At 45.1% G+C, this 19,891-nt stretch overlaps 1 protein-coding gene across 1 annotated transcript; it reads right to left on the minus strand.

Moving 5' to 3' along the window:
• Positions 1 to 5,068: 5,068 nt before the first annotated feature.
• ACTR5 (actin related protein 5) lies at positions 5,069 to 19,587 on the minus strand. Its single transcript, XM_084645909.1, has 9 exons — positions 19,014 to 19,587; positions 17,517 to 17,746; positions 15,505 to 15,674; positions 14,252 to 14,469; positions 13,798 to 13,980; positions 10,838 to 10,960; positions 8,333 to 8,472; positions 7,343 to 7,475; positions 5,069 to 5,726 (listed from the first exon to the last, which is right to left on the minus strand). The coding sequence occupies exons 1-9, from the start codon at positions 19,395 to 19,397 to the stop codon at positions 5,469 to 5,471; spliced, it is 1,839 nt and encodes a 612-aa protein (XP_084502035.1). The 5' UTR covers positions 19,398 to 19,587; the 3' UTR covers positions 5,069 to 5,468.
• Between the last annotated feature and the right edge of the window lie 304 nt (positions 19,588 to 19,891).

Below are 19,891 nucleotides of genomic sequence, written 5' to 3' on the forward strand. Positions count from 1 at the left end.
CGGGGAAAACACACTCAAGAACTGAGTCTCTGTACATTAAAAGCTTTGGTGGGAATCCGAGGTTGTCCTTAGGTCCCACAGCTATGCTTTTCTAGTTGTCCTGTGCTTGCTGCCTCCCACCAAACCCTGGGGTATTCAGGTAGAGAATCCTCAGCCTTCCAGGCCATTAAGAGAAAAATCGATGCCTGGTTGTTCATTTAGCAGTTTGGATTGGAAGAGGCAACAGGGAGAGACACAGGATAAACATGGAGAGGTGGGTAGCCTGGAGAGCAGGGGGAGGAGGAAAAGAACCAGAAGCCCTCTGCCGAGGTGAAAAGCTTCCCTAGAAGTCCAGAGGAGCCCTGGTGTCTTGCCAAGCCAAGTTTCTCTCATGACACCAATGCTCTCTAGGATGCACTGACTCACGCATCTGTTTCCAAGTCCTGTGGAAGGTCTTTATTTCGAACAATAAAGCCCATGCATGGTTAGAGCTCTGGTTATATTACAGGCTGCCTGTCTCCCTGTACGTCATCTAGCCGATGCACACTAGCTAACTGCATTTGAACACCGGGAGCCTGGGTGTGCTCGAGAGAGAACTCTCCTCCATTGAATTCACCATGACAGAGCTAAGTGCTGTACAAACACAGAGCAAAAAACACCATTCCCTGCCCCCAAAGAACTTACAATATAAGAAATTAGTTCTCTTTTTTTGTTTTCAGATGGGGAAACTGGGGCACAGAAGAGTGCAGTGACTTGCTCAAGGTCCCAAAGCAAATAGCTTCTCATCTATCATCATGTATATAACAAGACAGAGACAGGAACAGAATTCAGATCTCCTGACTTTCAGTCTAGTGCCCTGCTCATTGAACCACACAGAGCGCTGAAAGGGAAACCACCCCCTAATACCAGTGTTCAAGAAAAACAAGAAAACAAGACCGTAAAAAAGAACATTTACCATAAAAATAACTTAATACAATGCTGCCTAAGAGAGCTAGTGCTGGGCATGTGAAGGAGGAGAGCTGAATATGTGTACCAGCTAAATACAGGTAGCCAAGCACCTGAAAACAGAGCAAGAGCCAGTCTGCAGAATACCTGCTGTGCTAGGGAAGGAGGGATTCGAGCATTTTACGTCTCTGAAAGGAAACTCTTCTTGAAGCTGAACTTTTAGGGTCTCAACTATTATTTCACACCCAAAATAAAAGAGAAGAGAGGTGGCACATGAGAATGAAGGGCAAGACCCAGGATAGTAGGTCTCTCAGGTTGTCATGGATAGAACCCATGGGAAGATACATGCTAGGGGTTTAGAGATAGTAATATTACAGGGGCAAATCCATTGCACCATTTGCCTTCCCAACTTTTCATGCACTTCTCCTTCAGCCCCATTTTTGACTCTCTGCCTTCACACGGGTTGTCACAGGATCATTGTAACCTCTCTCTGGGAGGGAGACTCCTGCATTCCAACCTTGAGGGCAGTAATAATTCATGGGTGTCCTTCCATTTCTCTGGACAACTTGCTTATACAGCACCTTACACGTTTCACAGATTGTTAATTGGAGCAAAAAGTTCTGATCTTGGGCTGCTTTGGTGGAGAATGAGTCACAGCACTGGAGTTATGTTGGGACAGGGAGCGTAAGAAGCCGCAAACACTAGAAACAAACCTGCCTGCACCTCAGACTGAAACCTGGAACATTTAAACAAGTGGCTCATGTTCTCAGTCTCCAGGGCTTCCCAGTGATGTGTGGTTTCCACTCAGAACAAATCTAAGCAACTCTGTGAAAGGTGGAACCCAGTTGAAGATTGCTTCTTTCAGATTAAACAGCAGACTGAGTTTACCTAGCTTGTCACAAAGTGGTAATTTGTGTCTTTGTGTTCTTTTACCTGAAAGAGGTGATAACACACCATTAATTTAACGGAGTTGTATGTTGCTGTGAATTCACATGTTAAAGGCAACTGTGCCTCAATTCCCCTTCTGTCAAACAGGGATAAAATAGTGCTTCCCTAGCTTACAGGGAGGTTGTGAGGATAAGCACATTAAAGAGTGTAAGACACTTGCTATACAGTTATGGGCACTTGTGAGAAATCCCCTGTGGAAGGCTGCCTTGAACATCACTTTGTACTCGCTACACGCAGGAGATGCAGGTGGATTTTTTTGCAATTAAGACACAGGACTTTTTACTGGTTCGAAGTCACTCTTACAGGGGCTCTGGAACAATTTGTATAGTGGGGGTGCTGACAGCTATTGAACCAAACTGTAAACCCTGTATATGGTGGAAACCACTTCAAACCAGAGGCTGCGGCAGCACCCACAACACCAATGCATTCTTACTACCTATTACACAACCCAAAACCAAGCTAAAAAACCTTCACCTGTGGGCCTGATCCCTCCACAGTTTGCATCTTCTAGTCCCACCTGGCACAAAGCCCAGTTACAGGCTTAAATTTTCCAAGAGCCCTAGGGGATTTGTATGCCTAATTCCCATTATAATTAATGAAGGCCTTCAAAATCTTTCAGAGACTTTGAAAATCTCACCCGTAAAACATCCATAGGTTGGAATGCATTTTTAGCAGCCAATGATTGCATTCCATCCCTCTGAGTTCTCATGGGATACTACAGCTAGTGATGATGTAAAGTGACAAATCGATAGTTGCTATTTTGGGGCATTATACAATTTTACTCTTTGAGCAGCTGATCTGGCATCTCTGGTTCCATCACACTAATTGTGTTGCTCAAATTAAGCAACAGACAATAGCTGGGACATTCAGCATAGCTAGTCTTTTATTACGTCAGTCTTGAGGAGCCTAAATGAATTCTCACTATTATTAAAGTATGTCAGAGAAGAGCCGTGCTGCCCCCATAGCTAGGGGACTGTCAAAAATGAATGAACTGCTAAGGGATGCTCCGCCTTTCACCTCTACTTCATCACAGTGGGAGAGTAGCATCGCTACAGGTAAGGCTGATACTAGTTTGCTGTTTAACAGCTGACTTTTCTAAATTCTCTGAAATCTACACGCTGCCTGATTGTTTTGAAAACTGATGTGCCTTCTTAGGGACCCAGATCAATGGTCCAAATGTGATTTCACTTGAACAAAGGGTTCCTAAGATATACCCCCATCCCCACATTTCCCAAACAAGCAAGACATTAAAATTTTACAGGTTTTTTCCCTTTAACAAAACAAAAAAACCCCAACATATCCTGGAGCTCAAACTATGGTCCTGATCCTCCCCAAACCGTTATCACCTGCTTGGGATTGATCTCAGCGAGTTTTTGGCACCCACTGTCCTTTGGGCAAGCAATACTCCACAGTTAGGCAGGGGGTAAAATGGGGTTCAAGCCAAGCCGACAAGCCAGAGGAAGTAATTTGCACTTGTGCAGCAGGACTGGGGCTCTGTTGCAAGACAGTTTACAGGCAGCCTGACAGTAAGTGGGTGGCTCAAGGTGCTGCACCGTTGTTGCTCAACCTGGTGAGCAGCACCCACATACCGAGTCTGAGTCCTGTGTGTGGCAGTTTTCTTAGAACCTGTGTTGTGTGCACTAGTTTCTCTCTGCCTGCATTCTGCAGAGGCTTCTTCTGGAAATTCTGCCCAAAGGACAAAGCTTCTGAGTTAAGAGCTGATATTCCAAAGTGCTCTAAAAAGACACATGCATGCTCATTCGTTACTTCAGAAGCATGGTCAAGGAAAACAGTAAAGAGAAGGAAGACTCTAAAACGCAGCAACATTAGGGTAATGCAGGCTCCTCACCCTTATCAATGGGATTATGTGAACAAAAGAGCAAGGGGCTGTGCCTCTCAATGCCAGCATCATCAAAATAGGTTCTGAGCATCAAGAAAAGCACCCTCATAGAAAGTTTTCTATTCTAAGGATTGGTTTCAGGTCACTATTGGCTAACATGGCAGGAGGATACTGTTAGTCAAGACATCAATTTGTATAGCTGAAATTTGTCAAGCTATCTACACATACCAAAGGTCACACCATTCAGCCCCCTATGTGCTCTACTTCTTGTGAAAAGGGGGGTCTGAAGGAAATGTCAGACACTAGAAATTTTTTAGTCACATCCCCTCTTTAAAGCAGTCACAGCAAACCCCGATTGCTATTTCCTCCCACAGATGGCTGTAGGGGAAGAAAACCAAACCAAACCCCAAGCCGTGCACAAACTACAATAAACTTTAAGTGATCTATGTTACGCAAGACAATTTTGGCCAATCTTTTCCTCCCCATTACAGTGGAAATCCTGGTTTAACCTTAACTATGGTGGCACTACCATACCACCACGATACTGCTGTGCCACATTAGGACTGTGGTAGAATTCATGGTGCAAGTTGGGGTTGTTTGGTCCAGGGCTTCCTCAGATACAGGCCTCCCCTCCCCAGTGAACTGCTGACTTCAGATCTACATGCGCAGAAGACTATTGGGCCAGAAAAAGGGCTGGGGTAGAGCTTATGGTGCAAAGGTGGGGTCATTTGATCAAGGGGTTCACAATGTCAAAATCAATATATTAGGAGCTCTTAACTTTCAGATTGCTCTAAAACCCATAGGCACAGCAAAATGGTCTTAAACTGGTATTCCACAACAGGGGCAGACTCTGGGAGAGGAGGGGAGGAGAACCAATCAGGTCATATCTCTCAGGCCTATTGTCTCAAAACTATCGGTCGGTCAAGGGACCATTCTGACCTGCACCTCTCCCCCGCCGGATCCTAGGTATAGTTAAGGATCTGGCAAGCCCATCAGATTGTAAGGTCTTTAGGCCAGGAGATCTCTTCATACTTCAACTGCAATTAGCACAAGTGGCCCCACTCCTAAAGGGGACAGTGATTAAAACAAATGATTAATAAAAGCCAATTACAGCTACCAGTTCAAAATGTTACTTATTTGGAGGGTGGGAGGAGGAAACAAGAATCGACGGTCAAACCAACAAGGATTAAAGCCACTGCATCAGCCCAGCTTTCTGTTCTCTAATACCAATAAAGTGTGCAGGTTTTCTTACAAACCACTCATACTATAATGGGCAAGAGAGACCCCTGCTGGACTGCTACATTATAAATCTTGCTTATAGAACAAGTCATTTAATAAAACAGCACCATAAAAAAGTAAAAAAAATCATCTTTTATTTGAAGAATTCTATAAAACATATTCTATAATACAACTCTCAAATTCCAAGAGGTTGATCATGTTTTTCATCTGAAATAGTTATCTTCTGTATTCATCCTCTTGCTCGATTCCTCATCGAATGGATGCATAGTCCCATATTCCGTGCAGGCAACATCAGATACGGAGCTGCCGAAAGCTTCCATGTTACAGTGCTATGACAAGGCCAGCTGCTGCACTAGAGACAAAGAACAGCTCCCCCTCCTGATTGTTCAAGAGAAACTTGCTACCCAAGGTGTTAAATGCTCTGTGCTAGGCTCCAGCCTGCAGTCCATTGTAGCAACTATTCCCTTGCTTGGCATGCAATCACTTTAACCCTGGGTGTGTGGTCAAATTCTCTCTGCTATGCCAGGTCACAAGGATTGCCTACACTAGCCGCCAGTACTTTGGTGGGTGCTAGAGCTTCAGTTGTCCGTGGAGCCTGTTTTGGAAGACGAATGGGGACACAGACATTTGAAGCACAGTGCTCCTTGAGGTATTCGCCCCCTTTTTCTTCATAATCTTTTCTGGTTATCCAGCCTTCTTCATGGTTCACATATTCCAGTGCCCAATCCCTAGCTCCATACCAAGCATCCAGAATGGGATTGGAAGCAAGGTGAACCTAGAAAGCACAAAGAAGAGGTCTGTCAATGAAGGTGAGCCCCGAAAACAAGAGAGACTCCGGGAGAGAGTAGCCCCTTAACTTACTTCACAAAATTGAGTCTACATACTGCAATATTCCATACATTACGTTTAAGAGTTTGAGCCAATCCCACTTAATGCCCTGGAAGTCATAGGGGTCAAAGTATTGTTCTTTGGCTCTTGAAGACAAACCCCCAGTGGGTTTAGTGGACCTCTGTATTATGTACATCAAAAATCCCACCAGAGGATTCAGAACAAGAGGAAGCCCAAGGTCAGAACAATAGTGGTGGGGCAGCACAAGTTAAGAGCACTGGCAGAACCGTCTGGCAACCTAGAACTAGAATAGCAGAGAAGAACTGCAGATGAAGAGTAAGGAGTGCTGTACTGGGGAAGCTTGCACTGTATCATCTTCCACTGACATTGCCCTTTTCTCAGAGATTCCCAGCACCACCACTGATTCAAGAGAGATCAATGTTAAAATGAAGAATTTACAGCAGGGGCTTCTACAGCATGGACCACATCTTACTGGGAAGATCATTGTGTTGACACCTCCCTTTCCATATGTGACCACATAACATCCGTGCAGCAACTACAGTAATTGCTTAATAAGGAAAAGTAAAGAAGTACTTATAGGGTGCTTAGTGTTTTGCTTGGTGTTTTTTGGTTTTTTTTTTTTGAATCAGCAGCAGGAAACCAGAAAACCCAGCACAATGCAACCAATCAGCTTTCCAGAACACAGTTTAAGAACTGCCAGCTTATTCTACCTGACTTATTGGCTACCGTGATCCTGCATTTAATATGATCAAATAGCTGGGAACCTACTTGATTGTGTTCCAAGCACTTAACTCTCACTCCTTGAAAGCCAACATCCAGCTGTGTGGGGCTACAGTGCAGCTGGGAATAGCAATGCAAGCATGTTGGATGTAGTGTACTAACAGGGAGTGTCACCTCATGGGTGGCAGGGCAGGCCAGATGGGAAGGCAGGGGCAAGAGAGGTTGCTGGGTAGAAAAAAAGAGGAAGGAAGAGACTATGTCAAGAGATCAAAGAGTAAAGTAGGAGGAACACCAAAAGCTGGCACTATGTTGCTGTGAGGAAGCTGGTAGCCCCAAATTCACCTTCAGCTATGTACAGCAGAACTACACAGAGCGCAGCAGCAAATAAGGGGATTACGTGATTAGGAGAAAGCCACCCAAAGGTGGTTAATATACAGAAAGATAGTGAGTGGCATTCAATAGTAACCCTTATTACAACTGCCAAAAACATGGCTGCATCCATGTTTCTGCGCTGGTCAGTCATATGAAGGCCAGTGCTATGTAGAGTCATCAAATTGCAAAGCAACAGATATTAAACGAATAGACTATGATTACATCAGTCATTTTATACTGTCTATAGACCAGTCTGCTATTTAAAAAGAAATGGCAGGCTGTGGGAAAAGCTGTGCAAGTTGTTTTGAGATGGGTAGGAAGGACCTTGCAAGTGTCATTACAAAACCATACAAGAGACTTGGATTTCGCCTCACTTCTCTTATGCATGTCTTGCTTTTTTTTAAACAGAATAAACTATGAGCTTGTGCATTTTCACAGCCAATACCACACCTGAAAAGATGACTGGAATGGCCTCATTTCAAGTAGCTCCTTCTGGATTCTGGCTTTCAGTCCAGGGTACATTGTATTTCCGCCAGTGAGGAAGACATTCTGGACAAGTAAAGCCTGTTGCTCCTTTGGATACCTGCCGGAAGAAAACCAATGCTTCAACTTTGGGAGCATCTCACTGCAACAAGCGAATAGCTATGGAGAAGAATACTGCCACCTCAATGTCAAGTGAGATTTCTTTGGACATAAGCAGACAGTCCTTGCTTCATGAATACCACATATGATGCTCATATTTGTTTTCCTGTAGACAGCCAGAAGTTTGCTGAGGTAGCAGACAAAGTCATTAAAACAGTTCCTCTGCTGGTTCCCACATTAAAATCAGAATCCTACATCACCAGAATTCTGTTTATAGTGATTTCAATCCACAGTCCTTTATGTAGGGCTAGAACTTTTCTCATATTAGATTATTTTTCTGGTCCTACATTTGTGGGGTGACTCAATGCTGATAAAAATAAATGAATTAGGGCTCTGGGTCGGGCTGAGCATCTACTTAGTGTCCCTCTACACTGATTTGCAAGCCCCTGGACTATCCTAATCCTGAACGACTCCAGGTCGTAATGTCATGATTCAGATTCCTACAAGGGGCTATTGTTGGCATCTGTATCTACTTAGGCTAGCACAGGACTGTTACTCGGTCACTGACGATTCAATCCAGAACACAAAGACCACATAATTGATCCACAATGGTCCAAGGCCAGCAAAAGAAAAGAGGATTTGAATACCTGTGCTGTCAAGCAAGCAGCTGTTTTGACCCAAACTGTGAAAGCTGAAATTCAAAACTAAGATGAGGATTTTCAGAGGAGCTTAAGGGAGTTAAATGCCCAGATCAAAATGAATTTTAGTGGGATTGGGCCCTTAATCTGTTTTCAGTTTAGCCTAAAGGAGTTAATTCCATTTCCGCAAAGCAAAGCGCAAGCAGTTTTGCTAACTCACCTGTCCAGGACGTATTGCATGGTTTCTGCGATGCCCGCCTGCTCTTCTCCTATCAGAGAGGGTTGGAAGAGAATTTCTGGAACCCTGATTCTCTCTGTACCAAGAAAAAGCTGGTGGTACTCTGCCAGGTTAAACACGGGCTGTAAATATAAAACATTAAATATTAACTCTCTTTTCCCACTACGTTTTCCCCTCCCTGAAAGTATGCCTCCTTAACTACTATGTTGCGGGATCTGATTCCAATACACCAGAGCCCTGACAGTTCACACACAGTTTGACTTGGCAGCATAGATAGGACTAACTCATGTTTTACCTGTGTTCCTACAGTGCAATAGGGCTTGAGCCTTGCAGGTCTGTAGAACATAGTCAATACGGTTGAATCATGGTTCCGTTCTATCGACATTGTAAGCCCAAAGTGTGTTTTAATCATGTTGGGGGACTACAGTGTCAGAGTCATAGAATTTAAGCCCAGAAGGGACAACCAGATGATTTATTCTGATCTCCAACTGAAATTAGACCAAGGTATTACAGCCCTCAGAAGACTAAACTATTATGTGCCACAGGGCAAGAATAGGATGTACTGAGGTGCACCAAATTTGAGGTTTCTGCAGTGGCAGGGAATTAAGTGAGGTATACTCCAATTATCCTGGCAAGAGACCTGCATCCCAGGCTGAAGACAGCAACCCCACCTCGCCTCCCCCTACCCCACATCAGGTCATGTATAGTAATCAGTTAGACCTGGAGCACATGAACAAGAACTAGCTAGCCAAGCACCCGAGAAAGAGAATGCTCAGTACCACCTGAGAGCACTGGTCGTCCCCATCCAGTGCCCCAGCTCTGGCCATCTCTGATGCTTCAGAAGAAAGAGACAAAAAGAACACAGATTACGGGGGAGGAAATCCCTTCCTGATCCTTGAGGAAGCCCTGAGATTTTAGGGACAGACAAACCAGAAAGGACCCTCAGGCAACATCAATGTTGTAATCCATAAATCACTATATGCTTCATTTCCCTTTCTGTTTCCTATTTTCCCAGCAGATTGCTGCTTAACTGGATTACAAAGGCACCAGCTACACAGGGCAGAGGTTGACAACCACGCTTTCAGTACAGTTCTGGGCAAGCCAGGTTGTAATATGGTTTGGCCAGACAGTGTGGGCAGGGCCAAATCATGTTATAAAACCAGGCTTCAGCCCAAACAGGCTGCATCTATACTAACCTTTTCCTTACTGTTACAATTTGAGCTCCAAGGCATTAATGGTTGCCCCTACTTTTAAGCCACCGTGTCACATAGGCCTGCCCTAAGCAAGGTTAGAAGTCACGTTACTTTGTTAAAATCTCCACTGGGGCCTTGTCTATACTAGTGCTCTCACTGTTGCTACCATCAGTGGCAGGAACAGTCAAATATAAAAAAAACAAGGCTAATGCAGACAAGTGCATAATAGAGACATAGGCTGGAGCTGCGGTCTAGCCTGTTGTGACTGGGTTTATCCCCATCCATGCCACCGAGCCAGATTCTGCTGTTGAAGTCAGCTAAGCAAGGTTGTTTGCCCTTTTTAGATATGGCTAAAGTCACTGGTAACAGAGCCGTGTTCGTAGAGCTTTAGCGCTGTTTGCCTCACCACTGTCAACGGGGACGTTTTTCTGACGAAGCTGCCAGCAGAACTGTGCTATAGACCAACACCTGACGTAGGCTAACAGCCTGTTAGCCTCATTTTATATTAAAATTTCTCAGGAAAAAAAAAAAAATCCCTCCCTATGTTGTTGAAGGAAACAATGCCAGAATCCTGCTAGCAAAAGCTACATTGACATACTGCCGTAGCTAACAGGTTTGTGTTTCTAATGTGGACAGGGTTAAACTGGTAGCAAGAAGCCCAGTCAGCTGCAATACCAGCAGCCAAGTCTCACTTGCTTGAAGGACATCTTCATGGAGAATGAAATTAAAGCATCTGTGCAACGTACCAAGCTGACCGCAAGAGGACAACCATCAATTCTATTTTTCAAACATTTAATATTTCTTTCTAACGAGCCATTGTTTATAAGGGCCTCTTACAAGATGTAAAACATTACTCCATTAAAAAAGATAAACCTTAGTGACGAGAAAAAAAGATCAGAGTCTTTTCATTTAGTTTCTTGGCTGTACACCAGTCTCAAATCAGTCAGCTGAAACATGCAAAGTTCTAGTACGCCTCTATTATTTAATTGTGGCTGCAGAGGCAAACAGTAAGTTTCAAAGTATGATCACACTTTTTGAATAAGTATGAGCAGCTACATTAGGTAGGACAAAAAAAGCGCAAGGGCCATCAATCCTCATGCACCAGAATATAACTGATCAACTGTGGTTGCGAAGAAGTTTCCTCCATAGTAGAACGTTCCAGGGGATGAGAAACCTTTCTCCAATGCATCCAGCATTGGCTGCTATTGAGCTAGGATAGTAGACCCACTGGACCATTAGTCTCGAGTGGTAGGGCAATCCCTATGAAGCAAGGAAAGATTATAAAGAGTCAAACCTCCACGGTGGTAACTGGCTTCTCAACTTCAGGCTGTTCCTCAGCAAACAAAGGCTCAAACTCATGAATGCTTTCCACATCCTCCAGGGACTGTTCACTGCCCAAAGGGTCGAGGTCCAGGGTCTGGAAAAAGAAACCAAGAGGATCAGTTATTTCAGTGACCTTAGCTCCGATGTGCCAAGTCTATAACTGGCTGGGATTCTGATGAAACAATGGCCTGTTAGCCTGATCCTGCCCTGCTGCCTGAAACCTCATCTCTGCAATATACTTACACAAGCATTAAAAATTCTCAGGCACTGAAGAGAAACCAAAACCAGGGAACAATATTATATTATTTTATATATATATATATATATATATACACACACACACGGAATAAATTCCATAAAGCCCTTTAACTCCTGATCAGGATGCCAACTCACACATTAAGCCTCCTATTCAACAGACTGACCACCCATCCCCCTGAATTAGCCTTGTTAGAAGAAAGGGTCTCTGCTATCCAAAGTCTACATTAAATCTTATTTAAATAGGTTTTTAAGATCAGTTAGAAGAACTGGAAATGCACCAGATTTTAACTGTTCTATAATTACCACAATTCCTCACCTTGTTTGTGTGGGTCTGGAAAATAAACACTTACTGGCTACACAGCTGCCACATGAGTCTTGGAGTTGCCTAGTTTCAGACAAGCATGGTCTGTGTGTGTTGTGCCAGAAAGGCCACAAGGACATTCTGTCAGACATAGGGATGGTCATATCTCCAAAGCTCTTCGCTGAGCAATGATACCTTTAGCCATGAGCCTACTCTTGAGAACTGGGCAAGATTTTTAGGGTAATTTTTTAAATTACCTCATTTACTTCTACAACAAACAGTAATTTGGGTTTGGGGTTTGTTGCAGAGGTCTTGGCTTTGCCCCTTGTACACCAAACAGGCTATTTTGAAACACTGAGCAAACAAAGGGAAAAAAGTTAAGTTTTAAATGGTCTGAGTATGTTAACAAATCCCCTCATTCCCTTTTTAAAATGGGAAGAGAGGAATCTTAAATAGAAAAACCTCTTGCTCAAAAGTCTTAAATGACATCCCATGTTTTTGGGAAGAGTTAATTTTAGATGGATGCTGTTAGCTGAAGGTCTGTTAAATGTTTAGGCTTCTTTTAAAAGACAAAATAAGACAAATACCCAAGAGGGAAGAAAGTAGCAAGAGATAGGAAAATGTGCCCACAGGCACAGCACATGGTACACAGTGTAATTAACCACCCCTAAATCCTGGCTTTTATTCCCTTAGGGTAGACAGGCTCTCCTCTCCAATCTTTCTGAGCAGATTTTGGGGGCAATTGGGCCCCGCCCCCCAGGCCTTCTCAAACAGGGTATCACAGGAGTCTATTTTATCATCCTTCCTGTTCAACGAGCATCACCGTTGGCAGGTTTAATGAAGAAACATGGACTGAAGTGTTCAGTATGGCAATGACACCCAGCTCTACATCTCTGTCATGTCTGACCTGTGTGGTGTAGTGAAGAAATAATCAACTCTCTCGAATTTGGAGCTCAGAGGAGGGCTAGCTGGTTGAGACTCAGTCTGGACAAGACTGAGAATATTAGTGGGTTAGGAAAAAAGTCAGCCAGAGGAATCAGTAAAGCTCCTATCAGCACCCCTAACTGAGGAGGTGCAGCCACTACCCGTGCCATCTTTATATTATAGATCCTGGGTTGGTCTTGGGTGGGCAGGTAGCAGTGACAGTCAAGATCACTTTTTCACCTGTACATGGTGAGAAGGGTGAGATTCTTCTCTCTGATGCAGGGACTGTGCCACAAATTTTCCATGCCTTGATCACCTCAACATCTGTTTGCTGCAACATGCTCTAATTGGGACTTCATCCTGAAACCACTCCCAAATTAAAGCTAGTGTAGAAGGTGGCAGGCTAATTACTTGGAGTAGTTTCAACCTGTACAGTCCTAAATGGTTTGGTCACTTGGGTCTACTTCTGTGCCTGTGCCATGCTGCTGCAGTAGAAATCAGTGAAGGTACTTGAGCTGGAGCACCCTCAGTACCATTAAGGAGTTAGAACAAGGTGCTCTCCGTAACCACGCCTCAACTTTTGGAACTTGGTCCACCCTTTGTTCCAAAATAACCCAGATTTGTTAACCTTCCAGGCACAGTGTAAGACCCAACACTTTAGGTCTGGTTGGAGGGGTCTGATTCTTATTATGTCTGTTGATATGCATTTATTTGAGAGTGGGATGAGCAGTCCATGTTGATATTACTGTGGAAATTAATTATGGTACCACAGAAGGTCCCGAGAATATGGGATGGACACTTTTACTTACATTTCAAAAATTGAATAGTACATTGTTCTTAAATTTTTTATGGGTAGAGTTTGGCCGAGTCCTGTGCCTGGAGTACAAAGTAGGAGGGGAGAAGGTGGTGCTATGGGGGTACATTGTATAACGATACTAAGTTATAGGTGCTGCTTAGAGCATGCGTTAAAAAGAAGGAAAGGAAAACATTCAGCCCCTCCGACTGTTCTTGCCCCAATCCCAATGAAGGTACTTTCTCCTTCCCCCACCCTCCTAATCGGCTCTGGGGGGAACCAGGGAAGCCTGTTCATCCCAGATAATTGTACAGTTTAACTAAGTGTCAGGATGGCTGATCTGACTTTTGTATTGGAGTATAAATCTAAACAGACATCCAAGAGATGCGTGAGGATACTGAGTGCTGAACGTAGCAAGAGTTGTAAATTTCAGACAAAACCACAAAGCCAGCTCCAGACGTACCCATAGCCAGGTGGGAAGAGGGGTCGCAGTGGGGCAGGGCAGCAGTAGTCAAATCAATAGGGAGTTGGAGGTTGCTAAAGGGAAGAGCCGTTCAGTCACAAGAATAGTCTAGGGAACGGAGACACTCTCAGGATATGTAATTTTGAGTGCATTACATGTAGTAACAGAAGTAACCTGGCTTCAGTGTCGTACCTCTGGTTTGCTATCCACAACATCCACTTCAATGCTGACTTCTGCCTGTAGGATCTTCTGTTTGGTTTGTTCAATGGCCAGACTCAGCTTGTGGATGTATGACTGCAGTTCCTCGGCAGAGTCCATGTTCAGTTCAACCAAAGCTTTGTGAAACTGATCCATCTGACCATCTTCTAGCAGTTCCTGTAGAGAGTTCCCACCATTAAGTAGGTAATGGTTGCCAATGGTCCTATTGAAAATTCCAGGGGAAAGGCACTGGACATTTCCCCTTGGCTGCTGTAACACAACTCCATCTGCTGTGATGCAGACTTGCTGCCTTAACGGGGTAACTGCTAAGTCTTCAATGTGCTGTATGTGAAACAGTGCCATTCTGGAGACATTCCCAGGTCATTAGGGCTCTGAGAGCAGGACCCTCCACCCCCAAACACACAGCAAACTCATCTTCTATAACTACCTGCACGTAGAGCAACCTGTCCAGCCTCTCTTGGTCAAGCTGCAGTTTCTCCTCCCGCCGGCGTGCATTAAGCTCTTGGAGCCTACGTAGCTGCTGCTGCCGCCTCTCCTGCTTCTCCTCTGATGTCAGCGTGCTACCGAGGAGTTTGCTGGAGAAGGGCAGCTGCATCTTGTGCACGTTGCTCTCGTAGTATTCAGGCGACCTCCACTTCTGCAGCTCTGTGGGAATATTTTGAACACAAATAATCTATTTGCCAGGCTGACACTTTACCCTGTCCATACCCCGTTCTGGAAGTTCTCACATTAAAGAACATGGTAAGAAGCAGCAATCTAGTTTGGGACCCTTTCCTACTGCCTAGCCAACCATTGTTCCCTGTTAGCTGTCCCCTCGAAGTAGCACCTACTGAATGTGAGAGCATTAGATTGCATACTCAGATCAAGAGTCTTCCAGTCTGTCTCGCTGCACTCTGATCTCTAGAATGCAAAAAGCATGAAATAGAGGAGTGGTGAACAGGGCCCTAACTCATTCTTAAAGTCCTTCTGCCCAGGTTGCATGTCTCCCCGTATTTCCACAGGCCCTTGCAGACTCTTTTACTGTGCAGGATTTTTTCATGAAGTAGTACTTTTTAAACACAAAAATATATAAATAAAATTCTTCTAGAAAGTACCCATCCTTTGAATGTATCCTTCTTTGCAAGATGCCTAGAGTGATTCCTAGCTTAGCCACTACATTTTAGGGCCCCTTTGGAAGATTTTGTGTATCAGTCTATCAGATGCATTCTCTGAAATGCTAGTAGCCCTAACATGATAGAAATGTATTATGGATACATGAGAAGCAGAGAATGAACCAGATCAGAAACAGAAGTGAAGCTCCCCGGTCTATTTTCATCCAATGCTAGCAATAAAGAAATGATAAAAAGGAAAATTTGATTTTAAAATATGTACCCATTTGAAATAATCCCAGTTATCAGTAACAGAAGGATTTTATACTAACAAAAATGTTTTTAAAATAGCACGAGTTTTATCTTTATAAACATTACTTTAAATTTTCTCTATTTTATGGACTGCTATGAAACTGTTGTCCCATATGTGCTACAAGCTGGACTAATGAAGGCCATGAAGGCTTAACTGCTTTATGTATGAAGACTGTCAGAATCTCAGTAAAAGGAGAATCCTGTCGACCTGACAATGAGGTAGAGGACAGGATCAAGCTTGAATTAAAATTGCGTGGTTTTGATTTACACCCAGCCTTACCTTCTAGATAATCCTCTGCAATATAGCTGTGTTCATGCAGTATTTCCTCCATGCGGCTGAGAGTGATGGCAGCAAAATGCCCAGGGTATTTCAGCTGCAGAAGGCGCTGAAGATACACAGCTGCCTGGCATCCGCCAAGATTGATACGTTTGCAGTTTTTAGCATCCAATCTAACGCAATACAAAAAAGGCAGACAAAGGAAACTAGAGAAGTCCAGAACTTCACAGAATAAAACATCTCTTTTAAATCGCAAGGGAAATAATATTGATTATAAATAAGTAGGCAAATACATAGCAGATCCAACACCTTTGTTACCCCCAACACCATCAACTGTAGGCACTATTCAAAAAGCTTTGTAAGTTTCATTTTTTGTTTGCAAAAAGCCCCTACTGTCAGGTCGTTTTGGTTTGCTGGGTTTTTGGGAGGTCGGGGGGCGGGGGGACAGAACAGGCGTAGAACTGGCTTTACAGAAGGGAAAATATCAAAGATAACTGGACACAAAAAATGTTTGTGCCCACTGAGACCTGGAAATCCCATAGGATCACAACACTTCTAAAGCAATGGAACTCAAAACAGGTACAGTCACATTAGTTTCAGCTCCTTTAAAAAAAAGGCAAGGGGAAATACTGGAAAGGGGAAAAGTTGATTAAGAAATGCTTGAATATAAGAGTAGCAGGAGATTATCAACAGAGCATATAACACACAATTAACACCAAAAAGAAATACTTGGTCACAGTGGATTAATCTTCCCCCACTGTACAATCAGCTTGCAGAATCCATGGCCAGAGGTTCAGAGTCACCTCGACTAGATCAGTGGCTCTCAACCTTTCCAGACTACTGTACCCCTTTCAGGAGTCTGATTTGTCTTGTGTACCCCAAGTTTCACCTCCCTTAAAAACTACTTCCTTACAAAAATCAGACAAAAATACAAAAATGTCTCAGCACACTATTACTGAAAAATTGCTTACTTTCTCATTTGTACCATATAATTATAAAAGAAATTGATTACAATATTTATATTCCACTTACATTTCAGTGCGATACTTGAGCCTGTTTTTCACTTATGAGCCATCCTGAAGATGGAGCCCTGCCACCCGGAACTGAAGCAGGTAACTTAGTTTTGCGGGGGCCCCTGTTACGTGGCACCCCAGACAACTGCCCTGCTTGCCATCCCCTAGGGCTGGCCGTACGCTTGCGACCCTCTAAGTCCGTCCTGTGATCCCCCTGGGGGGTTGCAACCCTCAGGTTGAGAAACACTGATCTAAAGGAGTTGCTACCCCCCTAGAAGACCTTTGCATACCCCCAGTGGTATGTGTACTCCTGGTTGAGAAACACTGAACTAGACTATTTTGTGAAAAACAGTATGTCTAGCTATGCCAGCTCATAGAAGCACAAATTTTCCTACTTCATGGAGTAATCTGACTGCTAGAGAAAGCTCCCTACCCTGTACAGCATTGCACAACTGGCCATGTGCATCATGTGAAGAAAGTCTGCCTTTCCCTGAAGCATCAAGTATAGGCTACAGGACCACTTACTGCAGGAAGAATACTGGAATGCATGGATCAATGGTCTGATCAGTTTGGCAGAGCCCAGGTGAGGGCTTCACACGTCTGACCCAGCCTTTTAGACTGTCTAAACAATCACATTAAACACAATGTATGTACCTTTTCTACTGTGTCTGGTATTTTACTAGTAGAAAGATTATCTTACCCCTTTATTTTAGAAACATGGATTTATGCACTGTAACAATAAAGAAATGCATTGTGTGTATTCCACAAAGAGTACACTTCACCCCAGCATTCAAGTATATTAGCCCAAATCTTGCTATTGGGAGGTTGACCGCACCCATCCTTTCTTGTCTTTAATATACATTTGAGCCTGCAAAGAGTTCAGGTCCCAGCATCTGTTTGGAGCAAAACACACACTGAGGGAACCTGTTGTATCTGCTGCCTGCAAGTCTGTATTCAAAATAAGAGCCACTTTGTGGAAACCTGTGCTAGAGCGTCACTCACCTGCCCTCTAAGACTGGCAAAACGTGCGTGCACTGATAACCAGAAGACACTATCAGACTGTTGCAAGGCCAGTCCTGCCTTCTGTTGTGGTGGAAGCTGTACATGCTGTCCACTCCATATGAAACCTTTGGGACCTGGTAACATTCAAACAGGAGCTCTGACATCATTTGCCTCGAATACAGAGGATTGCACACTGCTTCTGTTAAAACGATTGGATGGTCAACACAACCCTACAGCAGAACAATGGGACAGAGATGATAAGAGAATTATGATGTTCATGTGATCAACACATACTGAACAGACAGATCTTTTCTCATTTCTAGTTATTTTGCATATAGAGATTAAAAGATATATGCAGATAAAGAGTGAAAGTACATTTCATTTGTTAGTCTCCCTCAGCCCTACTTAAGGAGCATAATGCAAATACTTTTGGGTACCAGCGATAGCTCGGAGCAATGATTGGTATACATTGTTTTATAGACTACTATAAAAGTCAGGATTAAGTGACAAAGTAATAAAAATACCTGAACCCTGTCTACCCTATAAATTCCACCATTACTTCAACTAGTAGAGAATAATGGGCTGGGTCCTAATTTTAGGAAGAAAAGGGAGCTTTTTAATGCATCTCAGTGACTTAGGATCCCAACTCCCATTTCCAAAATGGATTCAGGCAGTTAGGAATCTAATTGTGAGTGGGATATAGGCTCCTTTGAAAGCTTTACCCAAGGCTTAAAAGGGCTGGATTTTTTTTTTTTTTACACACAATATGGTAAAGGGCTGTACAAACAAAATACAGTCTGATATAGAAGACAGACAACTAGGTAAGGAGGGATGGTCACTCAGCTAAACCCCCAAATCTCTTTGCTAAAGGCTGGCTCTAAACAACTTGTTCTCAACCAAGGTCCTGCAACAAAAACTCTGCAGAGCCTCCCAGAAGTCAACGCCCCACTCCCGGTGCAGTTCTCCGTGCAGGACGGACTGGACAGCTTCGTTTTACAACCCAGAACCCAAGACACTGGGCACAATCAGAACACAGCCCCCTAAAGAGAAAACTAGAAGCGCCTTTGGGATTTCCTACCGTAGCACATACTCTGTTCTGTACCTCGGCCGTCTCACCCCACCAGTAGCTTTACCTGAGAACGCCCCCATTTCCCTCCGTTATTGCTCAGCCACAAACTCTGTCCCACCCCAAGCTCTTCACCCTTCCCACCCCGACCCCCCAGTCAACACCCAGTGTCGGTCTACCTCCCCCGCCCGCCTTCCCAAACAGTGTGACCAGAAACCTTTCTCCACTTCTGCTCCTCCTGGATCCTCCTTCCCACAACCGTCCCCAGCCATGCCCCTCACCCCTCTGCTCAGACTCCACCCCCCATTCCCCGCTGGGTTTCACCTGGTCCTTCCCCGGGGCTAGCGCCCCCCGTCCCTGCTCTTCCCCGCGGCCCAGGTTCCAGATCCCTCCTCGGTCCCCCCGGTCCCGACCCTGCCCCCGGGCGGCACCTGCGAGGAGACGCCCAGGCGCTGGAAGATGTGGTCGAACAGCAGCTCCTGCAGCTCCAGCTGCACGGGCACGTTGCGGTCGAAGGGCGAGCGGAGGAGCCAGCGCAGCGGCTCGGGGCTGCCCAGGTCGTTGCCCACCTGGGTCTCGGCGCCAGCCCCGCCCCGGGCCCCCCGGCTCCGGGCCGCTAGCGAGCGGAATCGGAGCAGCGGCTCCCCGGGCACCTCGGGGTCCGGACAGGCCCAGCCCGCCCGCGCCTGGAACGAGCCGTTATCGATCACTAGCGGCACGGGCTGCGGCGTGCGCACGGCCGGGCGGGGCCCCAGCACCGGGTCCGGCAGCCAGCGGGCATCGCGGAACGGGAACACCAGGCCCGCGGCCGCCATCCTGGGGCCGCCGCGCGCGCGCGCTCGCTCCGCTCCGCTCCGGCCGGGAACAGGAGCCCGCCACCAGCGTTCCGGGCCGGGCGGAGCTCAGGGTGCAGCGCGGCGGGTGAAACGGGCCTCGGCGTGGGCAGCTGCTGTCTGCGGACAGCCTCCGCGAAGGCTTCCCTGCTTTGCCTGTGGCCGCCTCTGCATTCGTCCAGCTTGCAGCGCATGCGGGACAACCGGCTGCTAGCCCTCCCGAAGCGAGAGTCCATCAAACAGAGAGAACTTAAAGGAACGTTTGTCCAGATAAAAACCATCCTGCTGTTTTTAAAAAACGTCTTGATTGTGTTAGTGTAAAATCCCCCTGTTACTAATAACGGATTATTTCCGATGCATAGGTTTCAGAGTAGCAGCCCTGTTAGTCTGTAGTCGCGAAAAGAAAAGGAGGACTTGTGGCCCCCTTAGAGACTAACTAATTTATTGGAGCATAAGCTTTTGTGAGCTACAGTCTC

The sequence above is a fragment of the Lepidochelys olivacea genome (genome assembly GCF_965140295.1).
Source record: "Lepidochelys olivacea isolate rLepOli2 genome assembly, chromosome: 13".
Lineage (NCBI taxonomy): Eukaryota > Metazoa > Chordata > Testudines > Cheloniidae > Lepidochelys > Lepidochelys olivacea.